Source organism: Emys orbicularis, chromosome 10 (genome assembly GCF_028017835.1).
Source record: "Emys orbicularis isolate rEmyOrb1 chromosome 10, rEmyOrb1.hap1, whole genome shotgun sequence".
Lineage (NCBI taxonomy): Eukaryota > Metazoa > Chordata > Testudines > Emydidae > Emys > Emys orbicularis.
In genome coordinates this window covers 90,717,129-90,733,899 of record NC_088692.1, presented here as the reverse complement: position 1 = coordinate 90,733,899, position 16,771 = coordinate 90,717,129, and the positions used below count along the sequence as shown (strand labels likewise).

General features: G+C 47.5%; 1 protein-coding gene across 1 annotated transcript in view; it reads right to left on the bottom strand.

Moving 5' to 3' along the window:
* The window catches only part of PPIP5K1 (diphosphoinositol pentakisphosphate kinase 1), a 115,856-nt gene that overhangs the window by 8,503 nt on the left and 90,582 nt on the right, over positions 1-16,771 (bottom strand). The window contains exons 30-31 of the mRNA XM_065411547.1: positions 9,302-9,439; positions 8,627-8,740 (exon numbers count right to left, since the gene is read on the bottom strand). Coding sequence (XP_065267619.1) covers positions 8,627-8,740; positions 9,302-9,439 — 252 coding nt within the window. The remainder of the gene's footprint in view (positions 1-8,626; positions 8,741-9,301; positions 9,440-16,771) is intronic.

Below are 16,771 nucleotides of genomic sequence, written 5' to 3'. Positions count from 1 at the left end.
AAAGCAGATAACTGAGGGTAATATTGCCTGGTATCAAAAAGGAGGAGGAGTAGAAGGTCTTTTCTGATCAAGAGATGAAGATCCAGGGAACAAGTAGTGGATCTAGTTTCCTGTAATTTTTTCAACAATTCATCAGTCTTCTTGCTGAAAAGACTCTCCCCTTCGAAGGGGATTTCTTCTACATTTCTCTGGCTGCAGACACTAGAGTTAGAGGTTGGAGCCAAGCATGCCTCCTCAAGGTAACTGCAGATGCGGCCAATGCCTTGGCAGAAGAATATGAAGTATCAAATGATGCTCTGAGGTACGCTTTGCCACGTTCTGTCCTGTCAAAAAAAATAGCATTAACCAGCCTTCTTTTATATCTGGCAAATTTTGGACAAAGAAAGCCAGCCTTTCCCACAGGTAGAATTGGTAATGGGCATCACCCACTTGGTAATTAGCCACTCTAATTCCCAGAGAAGAGGATAAGAAAACTTTTCTCCCAATTGCATCAATTTTTCTCCCTTCTCTATCAACAGGAGAAGAGTGAGCTTGGCCAGACCTAAACCTGTCATTGGCAGCAGCCACTAACTGAGTTAGTGACAGGATGTGTATGAGTAAAGTAGGTCCTGCAGCCAACTGTGCAATAAGGCTTCTGTCCCGTGGCTCTGGGGGCTGCTCCCTTGTGAAGTATTTTGGTCTTTATGTTCTTACGATTCATGAACAGCTCTGTTGAAGGGAGGCCGAACGTCTGAACGATGAGATCGAAAAGCTTGAATCAAACCATGTACCTGCTGAGCCAATCTGCCTTTTGGTGGTTCGGGTCCCCTTTGATGTGGATCACGCTGAGGTCCCACCTCATTATTTCCAGCACATAGTGTCTGACTCCTTGTTTCCCCTTGTTTGCTTAAATATGTAACTGTAGTGATATTGTCTGACTGAATCAGGGTGTGGCTCTCCCGCAGGGTGGGCTGGAACCTTCACAGAGCTAACTTAACCTCTCTCAGGTCTGGGAGATTTATGCTGTGAGCTTTTTCCTCCTGGCTCCAGAGGCCCTGGCCTGTTTGAATCTCCAAGTGTACTCCCCAGCCCTCCAGACTGGCATCAGTTATGAGGATTAAGGGATATGGAAGGCAGACGGGAGTGCCTTGTGGACATTGTCATGGACTGACCACCTGTGTCAGAACCCGTACTTGCTCTTTCATGCATTCTGGGGAGTGGTCCCACACCTTCAGAATGAAGGCCTGAAGACATCAGACGTGGGACTGTGCCCATGGAGTGATCCCTACGCACAACAGCAGCAGTCCTAGCAGTTGGTGGCATAACACTATGGTATGTCTCCTGTGGCCCTGGAGTAAGATGATAATTTTTGGATTTTCTGAACCCTAATGATGGGCAGCTGTCTGCTACCGAGGGGTCTATTTTGCAGCCAGGCGGGTTATTCTGCTGGATGGAACCAGGGAACTTTTCTTAGCATTGATGATGAAGCCATGCACCTGGAAGGAGACTCAACATCTGAGATACGGCCCCACGCACTGCTGATCATGATGGAGTTCTGGAAAGGGCACAGGTAGGTTCCCTGCACCCTGAGTTTGGCTATCATCATTAGCAACATCTTTGTATAAAGCCTGGGGGTCAAGCACAGGCTGAAAATGGAACTGTTTTGTACTGATAATGTTTCCTGCCAGAAGAGAACCTCGGAAGTCTACAGTGGCATGATCTGATCGGGAATATGGAGATATGCATCTGCTCTATCTACTGAAGTCAAGATGTCCTACTATGTCACACATGACACTGTAGAGGCCAGAGTCTCCATATGAAACGTCATTATCTTCACCCACTTGTTAAGCCTTAGGCCAGAAGGGACCATCTAGTCTGACTCCTGTCTGTCACAGGCCACCAGCACCACCCACACTGAAATGAGGCCAAAGTATCACAGCCCACAGGAGACTAAACTATGATGTGCCACAGACAGAGAACAGGAGGGACCGAGGTGCAGCAGTGTCTGAGGCACCATGATGGCAGGGAAATGAATAAGTGAGGTATACCCAGATGATCCTGGATAAACCCCAAGGTCACTGACAACCTGAGCCGGGGGAAAATTCCTTCCTGGCCCACATGTGGTGATCAATTAGACACTGGGCATGTGAGCAAGAACCAGCCAGCCATGCACCTGAGACACAAAATGCTCGGTACCATCTCAGACCACTGGCTCATCCCAGCCAATGTCCCATCTCCAGCCATGGCCACCCCTGATGCATCAGAGGAATACACTGGGGTGAGGGATTTCTTCCTCACCCATGCAGGTGGTCAGCCAAAACATGAGCTTTTAGAAACATAAGAAATAAATGAGCAGTGAGCCCCATGGCTGCTGAGCCCTGCCACCCACCATCACAAGAACCCAGTCACACAATCACACTTTTAAACTTGTCCAGCTCTCTCTTAAAACTAATTAAGTTGTTTGCCCCACAGCTCCTATTGAGAGGCTGTTCCAGAGCCTCGCCCCTCTGATGGTTAGAAGCCTTCTAATTTCCAGCCTGAATTTATTCTTGTGCCAACATTGTCTTTTGAGCTTAAATACTGCTTCATCCTCCCTGCTATATACTCCATGATGTACCTGTAGAGTAACCATACCCCCTCTCAGCCTTCGTTTTGCTAGACTAACCAAGCCAAGCTCTTCCTGTCTCCTCTCAGAAGGCAGGCCCTCCATTCCCCTGATTATCCTAATTGCTCTTCTCAATACCTGTTCCAGTTTGAATTCATCTTTCTTGAACATGGGTAACCACATCTGTATTCCAAATGAGGTGTTACCAGTGCCTTGTACAATGGCATTAATGCTTTTCTCTCTCTACTGGAAATGCCTCATCTGATACATCCCTAGGACTGCATTTGTGGATTGACCAAACTGATGCACCACAGAGAATGAAATATGCACGTGCAGCAAGGAAAGTAGGGCTTTGCTACAAGATAAAGGTATGCAGGCAGTCTGAGGTCAGAAGAGTCTCAAAGTCCGTTTTGGGAGTGATCTCCATCCTTCTATCCAGGGGTGCTTAAGGTAGAACTTCCCTTCTGAGGGAACAGCCATATCCCTGGCAAGAGACTCTGCAGCAGCATCCACCCTCTGTCAGTAACAGAGCCCTTTGGTTCTTCAGTGTTACAGAGCCTGAGACACTCTTGTTAATGTGTTTGCTCTTACCGGGCTTGTTCCATCATCCCTGGTCACCTCCTCTCCTCAGAGGGGTGCCCGGGTATCAGAGCCTCAAGGGAGGATTTTGTGGGAAGAAATTTACTCTGAGGCAATCTCAGGAGCCTGCTCAGGTTGGACTGGAATAGTGGAAACAACCTGGCTGCATGCACATAGCTTGAAATTTCTCAGGGGGAATGTGCTGCATTTCCCACACTCCCTGTTGGGATTCAGAGTCAGACAGCTCGCCTTCCTCAGTGGAGAAGGGGGAGGAAGAGGAGTCCAGGCTTTGTATCTCATGGATTTTTGTGCTTTTTCTTCCCCTTTTCACCTCTTCTGATTTAACTTTTTTAGCGCACTTTGGGAGCACAGAAGCTCTGCTGTGGCTTTGGTGAGGCCTTTTATGGCTTGCCTTCCTTAGGGCCTGGAGCCCTCTGCAGAAGTCTGGCTCAGAATCAACTCCCATTGGGGGGAGAGGGGACATGTCAGAATCCTTCTGCTTGGCTTGGGAGGGAGGGGGACTGATTAGAAGCCCTGTTTCTTTCCTCAGGGTGCTGAGGACTCACTGAAGACTGGGGAAAGGGGGGGGGGAATTTGTGGCCCCACAAACTTCCCCTCTTTGTTCTGCATGGGTCCCCGTGAACTTACCCTGAGTCAAGTAATCAGGGTCCTACTTGCTTTTAGAGCCTTTCCTGCTCTGCACTGGGGTTCCTGGTCCATTCTTCCCCCCCCCCCCCCCCCACTGACGTCAGGGCTGCCTTGGTGGGCAGAGGCTCCATCTGTCTGTCTGTCTGACTCCTAGTCCTGGGACCTAACAGAGTGAGGGACAGAAAACTGGGCACCAGACACTATCTACCAAGTTTGGGAAGGCTGCCTCACAAATAGAGCACTGCTTGCATTTAACCTGGTGCTTTCTGGGCTGCTCTGCCATAGCTGCAAGGGACAGAGGAGCCTGCAGGGAGATGCTGCAGCAGAGGCTCAGGAAGGGTTAAACCCCTGAGGGGTTAACTGAGCCAGGAAGGTGAGGGAATGTTGCGCCTCACTGCCTCAAAGCTGGGCAGAAACAGCTCCAATTGCAAAGGAAGTGCAGGAGCAACAGAAGCCATCAGTGTCTGTGGAAGAGGCAGCAGAGAATCTGGCAGCTAGCGAGAGCAGAGGGGGCACAGCCAGGGAGTGCAGAGTCAAAACGCTGAGCCACCTCTATGAGGGTGCAGCGAGAGGAGAACGGCCCAGACTCCAGAACTGTGGGAGCTGCCTGGCTACAGAATGGTCTGGTCTATTTTGGAGGGCAGTATCTCATGAAAGAGGGTCACAGCCATGCTGGACTGCAAAGCACTGAAGGATTTTGGGTGAGCAATACGTGATTAGACAGGAGAGTATCTTGTTAATTAAGTCTAGGCTCTAGGATGCACGTTACAATTTTATTTTATATGTAAAGCATGTTTCCAATACTTCTACTTGCCACCACTTGAATCTCTGTCCTTTGTTAAACAACCTTAGCTATGTTTACAGTGAAATCAAGTATAAGTGCTGTGTGATCAGTGGAGTGGTGATCTGAGGTGCAACTGATAAGCTGGGGTGTACTGTTTCTTTGGAAACAGCGGATCTATGAATGCTGTGAGTGTCCATCGGACAGGGGCGGGACACTCCGGGAGATACTCAGAGGGCTTGAGGGTTGGAGTGTGCACGGGAAGCGTCATAACTAGGGCAGTTAACTGCCCTAGATTAACTCAAAAAAATTAATCACGATTAAAAAAAATTATTGCTATTAATCACACTGTTAAACAATAAAATACCAACTGAAAATGTATTAAATATTTTTGGATGTTTTTCTAGATTTTCAAATATATGGATTTCTATTACAACACAGAATACAAAGTGTACAGTGCTTTATTTTTTATTACAAATATTTTCACTGTAAAAATGATAAAAAAATAGTATTTTTCAATTTACCTCATAGAAGTATTGTAGTGCAATCTCTTTATTGTGAAAGTGTAACTTAAAAACATAGATTTTTTTGTTGTTAGATAACTGCACTCAAAAACAAAACAATGTAAAACTTTAGCGCCTTCTAGTCCACTCAGTCCTACTTCTTGTTCAGCCAATCGCTTAGACAAACAAAATTGTTTACATTTACGGGGGATACTGCTGACTGCTTCTTATTTATGTCACCTGAAAGTGAGAACAGGCATTCACGTGGCACTTTTGTAGCCGGTGTAGCAAGGTATTTACATGCCAGATATGCTAAACATACATATGCCCCTTCATGCTTCGGCCACCATTCCAGAGGACATGCTTCAATGCTGATAATGCTCGTTAAAAAAAAAAGCATTAATTAAATTTGTGACTGAACTCCTTGGGGGAGAATTGTATGTCTCCTGGTCTGTTTTACCCACATATTTCATGTTATAGTAGTCTAGGATGATGACCCAGCACATGTTCGTTTTAAGAACACTTTCACAGCAGATTTGACAAAACACAAAGAAGGTACCAATGTGAGGTTTAAGAATCTGAAGTGCCTTCCAAAATCTGAGAGGGACGAGATGTGGAGCATGCTTTCTGCATCTGAGTGTTGGTCTTTTAAGACATCTGAAACTACAGAACCTGAACCACCAAAAAAGAAAAACATCCTTCTGCTGGTGGCATCTGACTCAGATGATGAAAATGAACATGCATCGGTCTGCACTGCTTTGGATCGTTATTGAGAGATCCCGTCATCAGCATGGACACATGTCCTCTGGAATGGTGGTTTAAGCATGAAGGGATGTATGAATTTTTAGCGCATCTGGCACGTAAATATCTTGCGATGCAGACTACAACAGTGCCATGCGAACGCCTGTTTTCACTTTCAGGTGACATTGTAATAAATAAGAAGCAGGCAGCATTATCTCCTGTAAACGTAAACAATTTTGTTTGTCTGAGCGATTGGCTGAACAAGAAGTAGGACTGAGTGGACTTGTAGGCTCTAAAGTTTTACATTGTTTTATTTTTGAATGCAGTTATTTTTTGTACATCATTCTACATTTGTAAGTTTAACTTTCATGATAAAGAGATTGCACTACAGTACTTTTATTAGGTGAATTGAAATATACTATTTATTTTTTTTATTTTTTTTACAGTGCAAATAAGGGGGTTCCAAAGAGGATGGAGCTCGGCTGTTCTCAGTGGTGGCAGATGACAGAACAAGGAGTAATGGTCTCAAGTTGCAGTGGGGGAGGTTTAGGTTGGATATTAGGAAAAACTTTTTCACTGGGAGGGTGGTGAAGCACTGGAATGGGTTACCTCGGGAGGTGGTGGAATCTCCTTCCTTAGAGGTTTTTAAGGTCAGGCTTGACAAAGCCCTGGCTGGGATGATTTAGTTGGGGATTGGTCCTGCTTTGAGCAGGGGGTTGGACTAGATGACCTCCTGAGGTTCCTTCCCACCTGATATTCTATGATTCTATGAAATATTTGTAATAAAAAATGTAAAGTGAGCACTGTACACTTTGTATTGTGTTGTAATTGAAATCAATATATTTGAAAATGTAGAAAACATCCAAAATATTTAAATAATTGATATTCTATTATTGTTTAACAGTGCGATTAATCACGCAATTAATCACGATTAATTTTTTTAATCGCTTGACAGCCCTAGTCATAACTATACCGTACTTAAACTACTTTATACTAAAAACTAAACTGTAAACTAACAAGGGACTGAAGTGGTTCAACTCCATCTGGCACAGCAGCTGTTCCCTTACATAGCCACTCTGACAGGAAGGGTCTAAGGGGGCATGTGTGCTCTAATGAGCATTGCTTAGAGAAGGTTCTACCATTAGGTGCCAACAGGTGACGCAATATCCGTAAGTGGGAATGTACAGTGCCACTTGAAAAATACTGATTTTTCCATCAGCATCTCCTGAAGTAGCTAGGCTACTAAGCTCAGAGAAAATAAAAACCTGATAGCACCTGAAACCTCGAGAACCCACATCTTATGCTAGGTTGGCAGGACCAGACTCCAGGATCCAGATTGCAAGGGTTCACACCTGCCTGCCCCTGCCCCGGATAGGTCAGTAGATGCGTCAGAGGAGGGAGGAGTCACCTGGGAGGGTTTTTTAGATCTGGGAGTCCTGAGAGTGCCACAAGTAGGGGCAGCATGGCTGCTGTGCAATCTGCCAGGGTGAGAACCCCACCTACTCACCTCCGTGGCCTCCCTCAGCCTCACCTTTTTGGCACACAGAGCCTTCCCGCTTTGTCCAGTGGCCTGGGGTTTACGACGGTCAAGAGCTGTAGGTAAAGCAGGGGCACTACGCCTGCTCGCCTCAGTCTGACTCCATACTGAGTTGCTAGCGAGTACAGAAGGGAGAAAGTCCCAGCTTCATGACAACAAAGCCAATAAAATAAAGCCAGTACCTAGCCCAAAGGAGAGAGGTCTATTTGCTCATCACACCAGATTTTGAGGAGAATTCCGGGTTAGATCTGACCAGGAGCAGAACGAAGGCATGAACCTTGGAGGTGTAACTTTTGGGAAGAAGGTCCTAGCCCTGCCCTCCTGCTGTGAGCTCCAAGGAGCATGAGGGAGAGGAGACTCCCACCCCCAGCAAGGACAGAAATGCCGGATGTACTTTTGACCACTCTGCCTAACAGGGAAAAGACTCAACCAAAGTTCCTAGAGGTGAGATGAACCTTATTTTCAAATGCAATCACAGTCACTGTGCGAAGTGCTGCCCCTCACTTTCCCATACAACAGGAGTGGAGGGAGCGTCCTGGACTCAGCCACCCTTAGAAGGAATGGGTGAATGAGGTGCAGTGAAAGCACTGGATTCCTGTTCCTAGTTCTGTCACTGGGTTGCTCTGTATCCTGGGGCGAATCCCATCCCCTCTCTGGGGCCTCAAGAGGGTTAATACCACCCATCTGCCCCAAAGGGGTTGTGAAGCTCAGCTGTGGCTGTGATGAGTGACAGAGAAAAGCCTACAACTAAAATAGTAAAGAAGGGAACACCATGGCCTAGAGCTCTGGGGGAGAATCTGAACAAGAAAGGTATTCTTGGATCAGAGGCATTGCTATTTGTCAGGGAGAATCAGACACACTGGAGAGGGAAACCCCTCTTAGGTGCCATCCAGTCCATCCCCACACTCAGGGGACAGTGCGGGGGTGGCCTCGATAGCATCCTTGAGGAGACTCTGTCCACTCGAGTTGTTAATGTGTCATGATGGAGCTTCCACCTCTTCCCTTGCAGGACCGTTTGGTAGATCGATATCTTTCTCCTTCAGGAAGCTTTTTCCAATACAGTAGACAGGCTACATGTTTTCTTTGTACTCAATTATATCCCATTTCTCCCAGGTCTACACCTGGAAGTCCCCCTAAGCAATTAGTCTCCCGCCTGCAAACCCTCCAAGCCAATTATCTTGGCATCCGCCACAACCACCATTTAGCCCAGCTACCACAAATCAATCCCTCCATAAGAGAAAGGAAACACTCACACCACGGCGGTTTGTCCGAGCGCTGGCGCAGTGGTAGAGATGAGGACGAGAGGATTCTCTGTGGCATGAAGGGGTCACTGGGTGTCTGGCTTCCAATCACGGAATCAAACAGAGCTTGAAGAGACAGAACATCCACATGAGGCCACACAAATTCCATCAACCACATGGATTAACACCCCCGAGTGGAAAATACCAGGCTGCTGCTCCAGCCACAACAGAATCTAGGCCCTCTGCAGATCTACAAGCAACCTGCAGTGCCCCCACCATCCCTCCCGGCACCATTATGGATGAACCGAGGCACTTACTACGCTGAAAGTAGCTATTCTGATAATGCTTTCAAATGGTTTGGCTGACAGATACAGACTCCCTCCTCCTGCAGTTAGAAGCTACTTTTGATTGATTGCCTCTTATGTCTCACATAACCATGCAGGGCCACCCATGACTCACCTCACGGGACCAGCAGGCTCTGGAGCTGTTACTCTAACTGGCATTTGTTACTAGCCTTACCCTTTTCAATCTGCCTCTACATTCTACAAGGAGAACAGAGGATAAACAGGACTTCAGTGTCCTGGCCAGCCCCACTGCCCCCCCAATGGATCTGCCACTGCTCCTGTTGGCCTTCTTTTCTCAGGGTCTCAGGGCCTGCCAGCCTCACACCCCCACCCCCACCAGTACCTGTGGATGCTCGAGAGTGCGAGTTGCTGTGACACCTGCACACAGACGTCAGGAACTCATTGACCTGTCGCAAAGAGAGGGAGTTGTGCAGGGTCTCCAGTGGGTAAATGGTGGGAACCATGGAGCAGCCTTCAAAACCTGCAAGAAACCCAGGCAGAAAATAAATACAGCAGACAGTGACCTGGTCGCATGCAGGATCATTCACCACTGAGAGGGGGAGAGGGAAGCAGTCTCCCAAACCAGACAAGGTGGGCCCACTATGAACCCCAGACCCAAATTCACCTCATCTAGGCCAGGAAAATTGTCATTAAGCAAAAACAAGTCAGAGCACGAGCACAGGCATGCACAGCCAGAGGGAGGAGCACACATCACCTCTCTGCTGCCCAGTTTGTGGCCCTTTTACTAAATTACTGGCATTTGTTTGGTTGTTGTGGAAGAATTCATCATGTGTCCAACAGCTTATAGCAGCCCCTCTGGAGAAAGTCAGCAAAACCTTAATGGGAAAATGGCTCCCATTTCTGGTGCCTTAAGTTTGTGACAAGACTTTTTCTCTGTCCTAAAATGTGCCCTGCAACCATATAACCATTTAACTAAAGAAACGGTGAAGTACAAGCTGAAGGCAAGCAGCAGCCCATTCCCACAAAGACCTGCCATGCCCCCTCTTTCCCACACAGGCCTGGCAGGGTTTACCACACACAAAAGGCGGCTGCACTAGAACCCAGTTCCTCCCTGGCACTGCTCTCAAACTCTACGCACTCACTTCCAGTAGCATTGGATTTGGTGGCTACCAGGGCCAGGCATTTCACAAGGCACTCACTCACTGGTCTGCCCTTGCTCAGAGCTCACACCCAGCAGGGATGCAGGAGTCCCCATGTAACATTTCTGACCCCAGAGCCACTGTAACACTAAGGCAGAGGGCAGCAATGCTGCCTCTCTTCTCGACTCTCCTTAGTCCCCCTGTATGAGCTCTGAGCCAGCGCAGAACTGCTAGCAGCAGGACGGAGGCTGACGGGAAGAGACCAAGGCAGAATGGGGGAAGCTGTTTCAGGCACTCCTGCCTCCATGATCCCTTCACCCTCTTTCCAGGCTGTCCCAGGTTCCCATCCCCCACTTCAATGCTGCCCATTCACCCCTGGCTCCTCCAAACTGCCTTGGAAGGTTCCTGCCTCCCCCAACACCTGGCCCCTCTGATCCTGAAAGGGACTCTGCAATTTGTCCTCACTGATGAAAAATGTCAGCCATGGAGCTGCTAAAACCCTGAAAGCAGTGGAAAGCTATTCCCAGCCCTGCGCAAGTGCTCAGAAACACATTTCCAGACCTAATAAAAGGATTCCCGCAGCTCCACGCCATGTATCTACTGAGAGACTTCAGGGAGTCTTACATGGAGGCTGCTTGGTGTAGTTACAATTCCAATAGCTCTGTGCTGCAATGGCCCATTCCTGTTTTGGTGTGGTCAGGTCATCTAACCCATCTCGGCAGAGCACCACTAAGGAGAACAAGTATCTGTGCATGCAGAATCATCTTGCAGGCTGGCAGGAGCACGTCACATGGAGATACCACGGAGTGGTGCACTCTCACCCTGCAACCTTTCAAGAGGACAGAGCAGCAGAGCTGCACTCTACAACCCTGCCGCAGGTGCACCCCCAGCCACAGTGACTAACAGTGCCCAAAGGCTTCCCAGACAGCTCCCAAAACAGAGAGGAGAGGTTTCCCCATGCCAAGGAGCTTACAAACAAATTTTAGACAAGACATGAGAGGGGTAACACAACAGCCACAAGAGGAGAGGATGCCTCACATTACATTGCTTCCAAGCAAGGTCTAGTGGAATGAGCAAGGGCTTTTCATGGGAGGGTTGAGGAAGCAGACGTCTCCATTTGACAGTTTCTCATAGGCATTATGGCAGAAGTGGATTGTGAAAACGGATTGAATGAGGAGAGCAGGCCTTGCAGGCCAGCTCAGGGTGGGTATTCCATGCATAGCAGCAGCAGATGAAAACAGAGGGCAGGAGTACTCATAGATCCCAAAGCCAGAAGGGACGATTGTGACCATCTAGCCTGACCTTCTGCATAGCACAGGCCAGAGAACTGCCCCCAAGTAATCCCTAGAGCACAGCTTTTAGAAAACCACGCAGTCTTGATTTAAACATTGTCAGTGATGGAGAGTCCACCACAACCATTGGGAAATTGTTCCAGTGGTTAATTCAGAGATGGACAAACTACAGCCCGCGGGCCACATCCGGCTGCGGGACCGTCCTGCCAGCCCTTGAGGTCCCGGCCGGGGAGAGTACCCCTGGCCCCTCCCCTGCTGTTCCCCCTCCCCTGCAACCATGCCACTGCGTGGGCAGCGTGGCTTGCGCCCACGCACCTCTCAGGCTTTCCAATAAGCCACTCCTGCCTCTTTGAGCGGCATGGTAAAGGGGCAGGGGATTGGGAGGGCTTAGATATGGGGGAGGGGGTCCCGGGGGCAGTCAGGGGACAGAGAGCAGGCGGGTTGGATAGGGGGTGGGGTCCCGGGAGGGTGGTTAGGGGCGGGGGTGTCGGGAGGGGGCGGTGAAGGGACAAGGAGCAGGGGGGTTGGATGGGTCGGGAGTTCTGAGGGGGGCAGTTAGGGGGCAGGAAGTGGGAGGGGGCAGGGAGCAGGGGCAGGCTGTTTGGGGAGGCACAGCCTTCCCTACTCGTCCCTCCATTCGGTTTTGCAACCCCGATGTGGCCCTCTGGCCAGAAAGTTTGCCCATCCCTGGGTTAATTACTCTCACCTTAAAAAATTCACTCCTTATTTCCAGTCTGAATTTGTCTAGCTTCCACTTCCAGCCACTGGATCTTGTTATACCTGTCTCTGCTAGACTCAAGAGCCCACTACTAAATATCTGACCCCATGTAGGTACTTATAGACTGTGATCAAGTTACCCCTTAAGTTCTCTTAGCCTTCTTTGTCTCCTGTCATTATCTAGTATCAGAGGGGTAGCAGTGTTAGTCTGAATCTGTAAAAAGCAACAGAGGGTCCTGTGGCACCTTTAAGACTAACAGAAGTATTGGGAGCATAAGCTTTCGTGGGTAAGAACCTCACTTCTTCAGATGCAAGTAATGGAAATTTCCAGAGGCAGGTATAAATCAGTATGGAGATAACGAGAATCTCCTCCCTTGGTGTTCACACCTCAACTGCTAGCAGAGCACCTCACCCTCCCTGATTGAACTAACCTCGTTATCTCCATACTGATTTATACCTGCCTCTGGAAATTTCCATGACTTGCATCTGAAGAAGTGAGGTTCTTACCCACGAAAGCTTATGCTCCCAATACTTCTGTTAGTCTTAAAGGTGCCACAGGACCCTCTGTTGCTTTTGTCATTATCTAGTTAGCTTAACAAAGAGAAGATTATTTGGGGCCTTTACATGGACACAATAGTGCAAGGTCCTAGCTTCCCCATACACTGTCCCCAACCAATGGCTCTCATTGCAGACTGCAGGGAAAGAGGGGTCCCCATGGTTTATGTCCACTCTGACCCCACTTGAAACTACCAAGAGGGAAATTCAATGCCAGGGAGATAGGCACCACAGAGGAGCCAAGATAGATAAGAGACATAGGCAGAAATAAGTGCTAAGTATTACTAAAGATCTTAATTATTATTTGCAGGCAGGAGCATCTAGAGCCCCAATCAAGAATCAGGGCCCCACAGTGCTAACCGCTTTACAGATACACTCATAACAGAGATGGGCCCTGCCCCTGAGCTACAATCTAAGTCATAAGTGAGACAACAGATGGGGGAGGACACAGTGACCATGAGAGGGTACTCGTCAGCTTCCCACTGCTGCCTGGCCATTGTTGAGGTTTTTGTAGGCATTGTGTAGAGGAGAATTTTAAGGCAGGATTTTGGTGGTAGTTTTGTGATACTTGTGCACTAAAAACCCAACTGCACACAAAGAGACCACCAAGCAACCATCAGAGGTACACTTTTCATTCATTGCTATTTCAGGCTGGTTTGGCACCAAGTGCCATCACACTGAGGGATGGGTGGACAATGCCCCAAAGCCAACCCCAGCCAAGAAGCGGCACGTATGCTGCATATGCCTGCTAAAACTCTTAATGAAGTTTTCATGATAGCAGCTGGTGTGAATCCCAAACCCAGTTAATCATCACTAGACAAAAAGGATGGTGTGGACACAGCTCCCAAATTTTTGTGTAGTGACGGGAAAAGGGAACTCTAGCTGCTGCTGAAATTTTATTATTTGTTTAAATATACAATAAATATTAAGAGAAAAACCTGTAAAAAGCTAGAGGATTATGTAAAACACTAAGCAACATGGGTTTGTAAATAACAGATCTAGGGACAATCTCAATAGACCTCAGATGTTGAGCAGACTCAGTTCTGATTAAACTATTTCGATTACAGAACTCCAAGAAAAGTGCATGTACTGCAGAGAGTGGGGGGAGGGGACTCAGTATGGAGCACTCTTACTGCACCTATGTCCCAGAGCAGTGGCAAAGAGCGCAGTGCTGCTAGATGAAAAATAAATTTGAGGTGCTCACTGTTCACCCCCTGGCCATATTACAACTCGAGTAATTATATCCTAGCTATAACTATACCCCCTCTGGTTTCACATGGATACTGTATCTTCCATTTCGGTCATACATTGTTTTGTACTTTGCTGAGCACCATTAAGCCACAGGCAGGCTGGACTGTCACACTGCATGTCAGAAGTAGCTGCATTTCACTGGTGGATGAAATGACTGATGTATTAAGGAGTCACAGGAGAGGGGAAGGAACGGACAGAAAAGTTAAGTAACCCCTCCAAGGGCCTTTAAGCATTCCCACTCCATGGAGATTCGTGAGCTGTCCAGGTGGAAGGTGGGCTGAGGAATTCTCAATTAAATAAAGATTGTACCACCACTCTCTCAAGCCCAGAATCAGAGTGGGACAATAGTACTTGGTGAATATGTGGAGTGAATGCCAAGTAATTGCTCTACAGTTCTCAGCAATACAGAAATGCCTGAAACAGGCCACAGAGACAGCAGTAGCCCTGGTTGAGCAAGTTCTACACCCTGCTGGGATAAGGTTTTTGAAACATCTGGTTGCATATGGCATCCCATTGCTCTTTACCCATCAGACATCTCTGTCTACCCAAATGCCACATCCCTTCCAAAAATGAGCCTTAAACATATAAAACGTCCCCTAAGCAGAATTCATCCTGAAAAGGTGTGATGAAGTGGGACTGTTCTTAATGTGTTCTTTGAATACTGAGTGGGGAGTATTGGCCTGGGAAGGTTGCAGGGGAGTTTTGCTGGGGCTGTCTGCATGGGGGATGGGAGACTGTCCCTGAGGGGGGATACCTGAGTATGTAACATGAGAACCCAGGAAGGGGGTTGGAGGCCAGGTGACACCTCTGCCCGGGAAACTGGACAAAGGCTGGGGGAGGAGTTGGGGGGAGGCTGAGTAAGAAGGCTGGAAGGAGTTGCAGTTTGCAGCTGGCTGGGGAAATGGAGGGGAGCCCAGATGGGCTCTGGTTCCCCACGGGGCTCTGGCCTCCCTTCCCCCCCTCCCCCAGATAGACCTAACTGGGGGGGGGTCTTGTTGTCTGTACCTGCAAGACCTGTCTTGGACTATGTTCCTGTCGTCTAAATAAACCTTCTGTTTTACTGGCTGGCTGAGAGTCATGGTGAATCGCAGGAAGCTGGGGGTGTAGGGCCTTGTCCTCCCCCACACTGCGTGACAAAAGGGAAAAAGCTAGAGATTCCATGAAGTCCAAAAAGGCCTTCACTGTTATTAGTTGCACATGGAGGGCACTCTGATTCTGCAATGATGGGCAGCAAGGGCCTCGTCCCCACGCCCCTCCAGACCACAAGTAGAGATGATGCGGTAACTGTCTGTGGTAGCTGACAGCAAAGCTGGTGAGCTTTCTCCCTGCTGGTAGTAGGCGGAGATAAACGCAGAGAGCACTGTAGCCCGGGTGTTCTTCAGTTTCTCTCACACCTTATTCATTTTGGCACTAAAATGTCCATGTCCTTTAAATAGTAACCCCTCAGTCTTCAACTAAGCCATGGATGGTAAAGCCTGAGAAATATAGCTGAGCCTCAAACACATCAGAGTCTCGTGATGGATGGTGTTTTCCTTAATGTCCCATCTCGTATGATCGAGAGACTGCAGAAGAATTCCAGCTTTAAAACTTTTTAAAAAAAAGTTTCTAGCTTTCAGAGCTGCAAAGAAAGGCTGGAAAACGTGAAGCAAGTGCCCTGCAAACACTCAGAAACCAGAGAACAAAATTAAAATGTTACAGATTTTGGGCGCTATACCTTCTATCTCCAGGTTTCAAAGAGGGAAGGGAATTCTGTACGTGAGGCCATATCAAATGTAAGAGAGGGCCTTATATCCATCCAGAAGTACTAAAGATTGAACTTCCCTGAGGGGTAGCAGTGTTGTGTTCCCAGTGCCACCGTTCTTGGGTAATACTGATGGAGATGATTTTCCAGAAGGTGTGAGGTGCCAGGGCATCATCCCCATTGCACCAATTTAACTAAACTGGCTTCTGAAATATAAAATCAAGCTGTTTGAGTGGCTAACACTCAGTGAGCTTATCTCGGTTTGTGGCCAGGCCAGGAAACATGCAAAAGCCCTTGAAGAACAACTCCTTTCTGCATAAAGTTTCTCCTGTGTCATCTTTCCCCAATGATTTAAGTTTGAAGTTAATTGGAGGACAGTTCAGAACGGTCTTTAAAAGAGTCGTATATTTTCACTTTTTGAACCTTGTTCTAACATTTGCTTTGACCACTCATATCAGACACAACCTGCTGTAAAAATTTCAAACTTGTTTTTTATATTTGAATCGTTAATGAGAACTCATGCAGATGACTATCATGACATTTGAGAGCAGAAGTTTTTAAGTCACTGAAGGCATGATCTCTGTCACAACTTCCATAAGAAACTCTGTTCCATCTATGCCAATATTTTATTTTGTTAAAAAGTAAGTTTTTAGCCAAGATTTGGATACTTCAGTTTTTGGACTGCAATCTTCTGATTTCTCCTGTCAATTTTTTTTTCTTCTTGTCTCTAACTATAATGTTCTAATTAAGTGGGTTTTAAATCACTAGCTCTCTCTTTACAACAACTCAAAACTATAACACTGAACTATTTTGGTTTTTAATTTCCTTAGTGTTAGACACACACCTCTCTTGTGCTTTAACTATAAACATGCTCAATGACCCCTTAAAGCATCCAGCGACAATGGTTGGGATATCAGGGGACAAAGCTTGGGTTCTCGTTTGAGCTCTAGTAGACACAGAAAAGAGATCGGCAAGATCTCCAGCAGGGACAGCTCTCTGCTCTGGCTTCAGAGCAGCCTGGTTTGTCCAACCCCCGCTTCCCTTGAAGTGATCTTGCCTCTTTTTAGTCTTTGTTGCTAGGAGACCAAGGATAATTCTAATCACATCTGCACAGCAACAGCCATCTCCTCATTGCTTGATGGATGACAAGGACCACA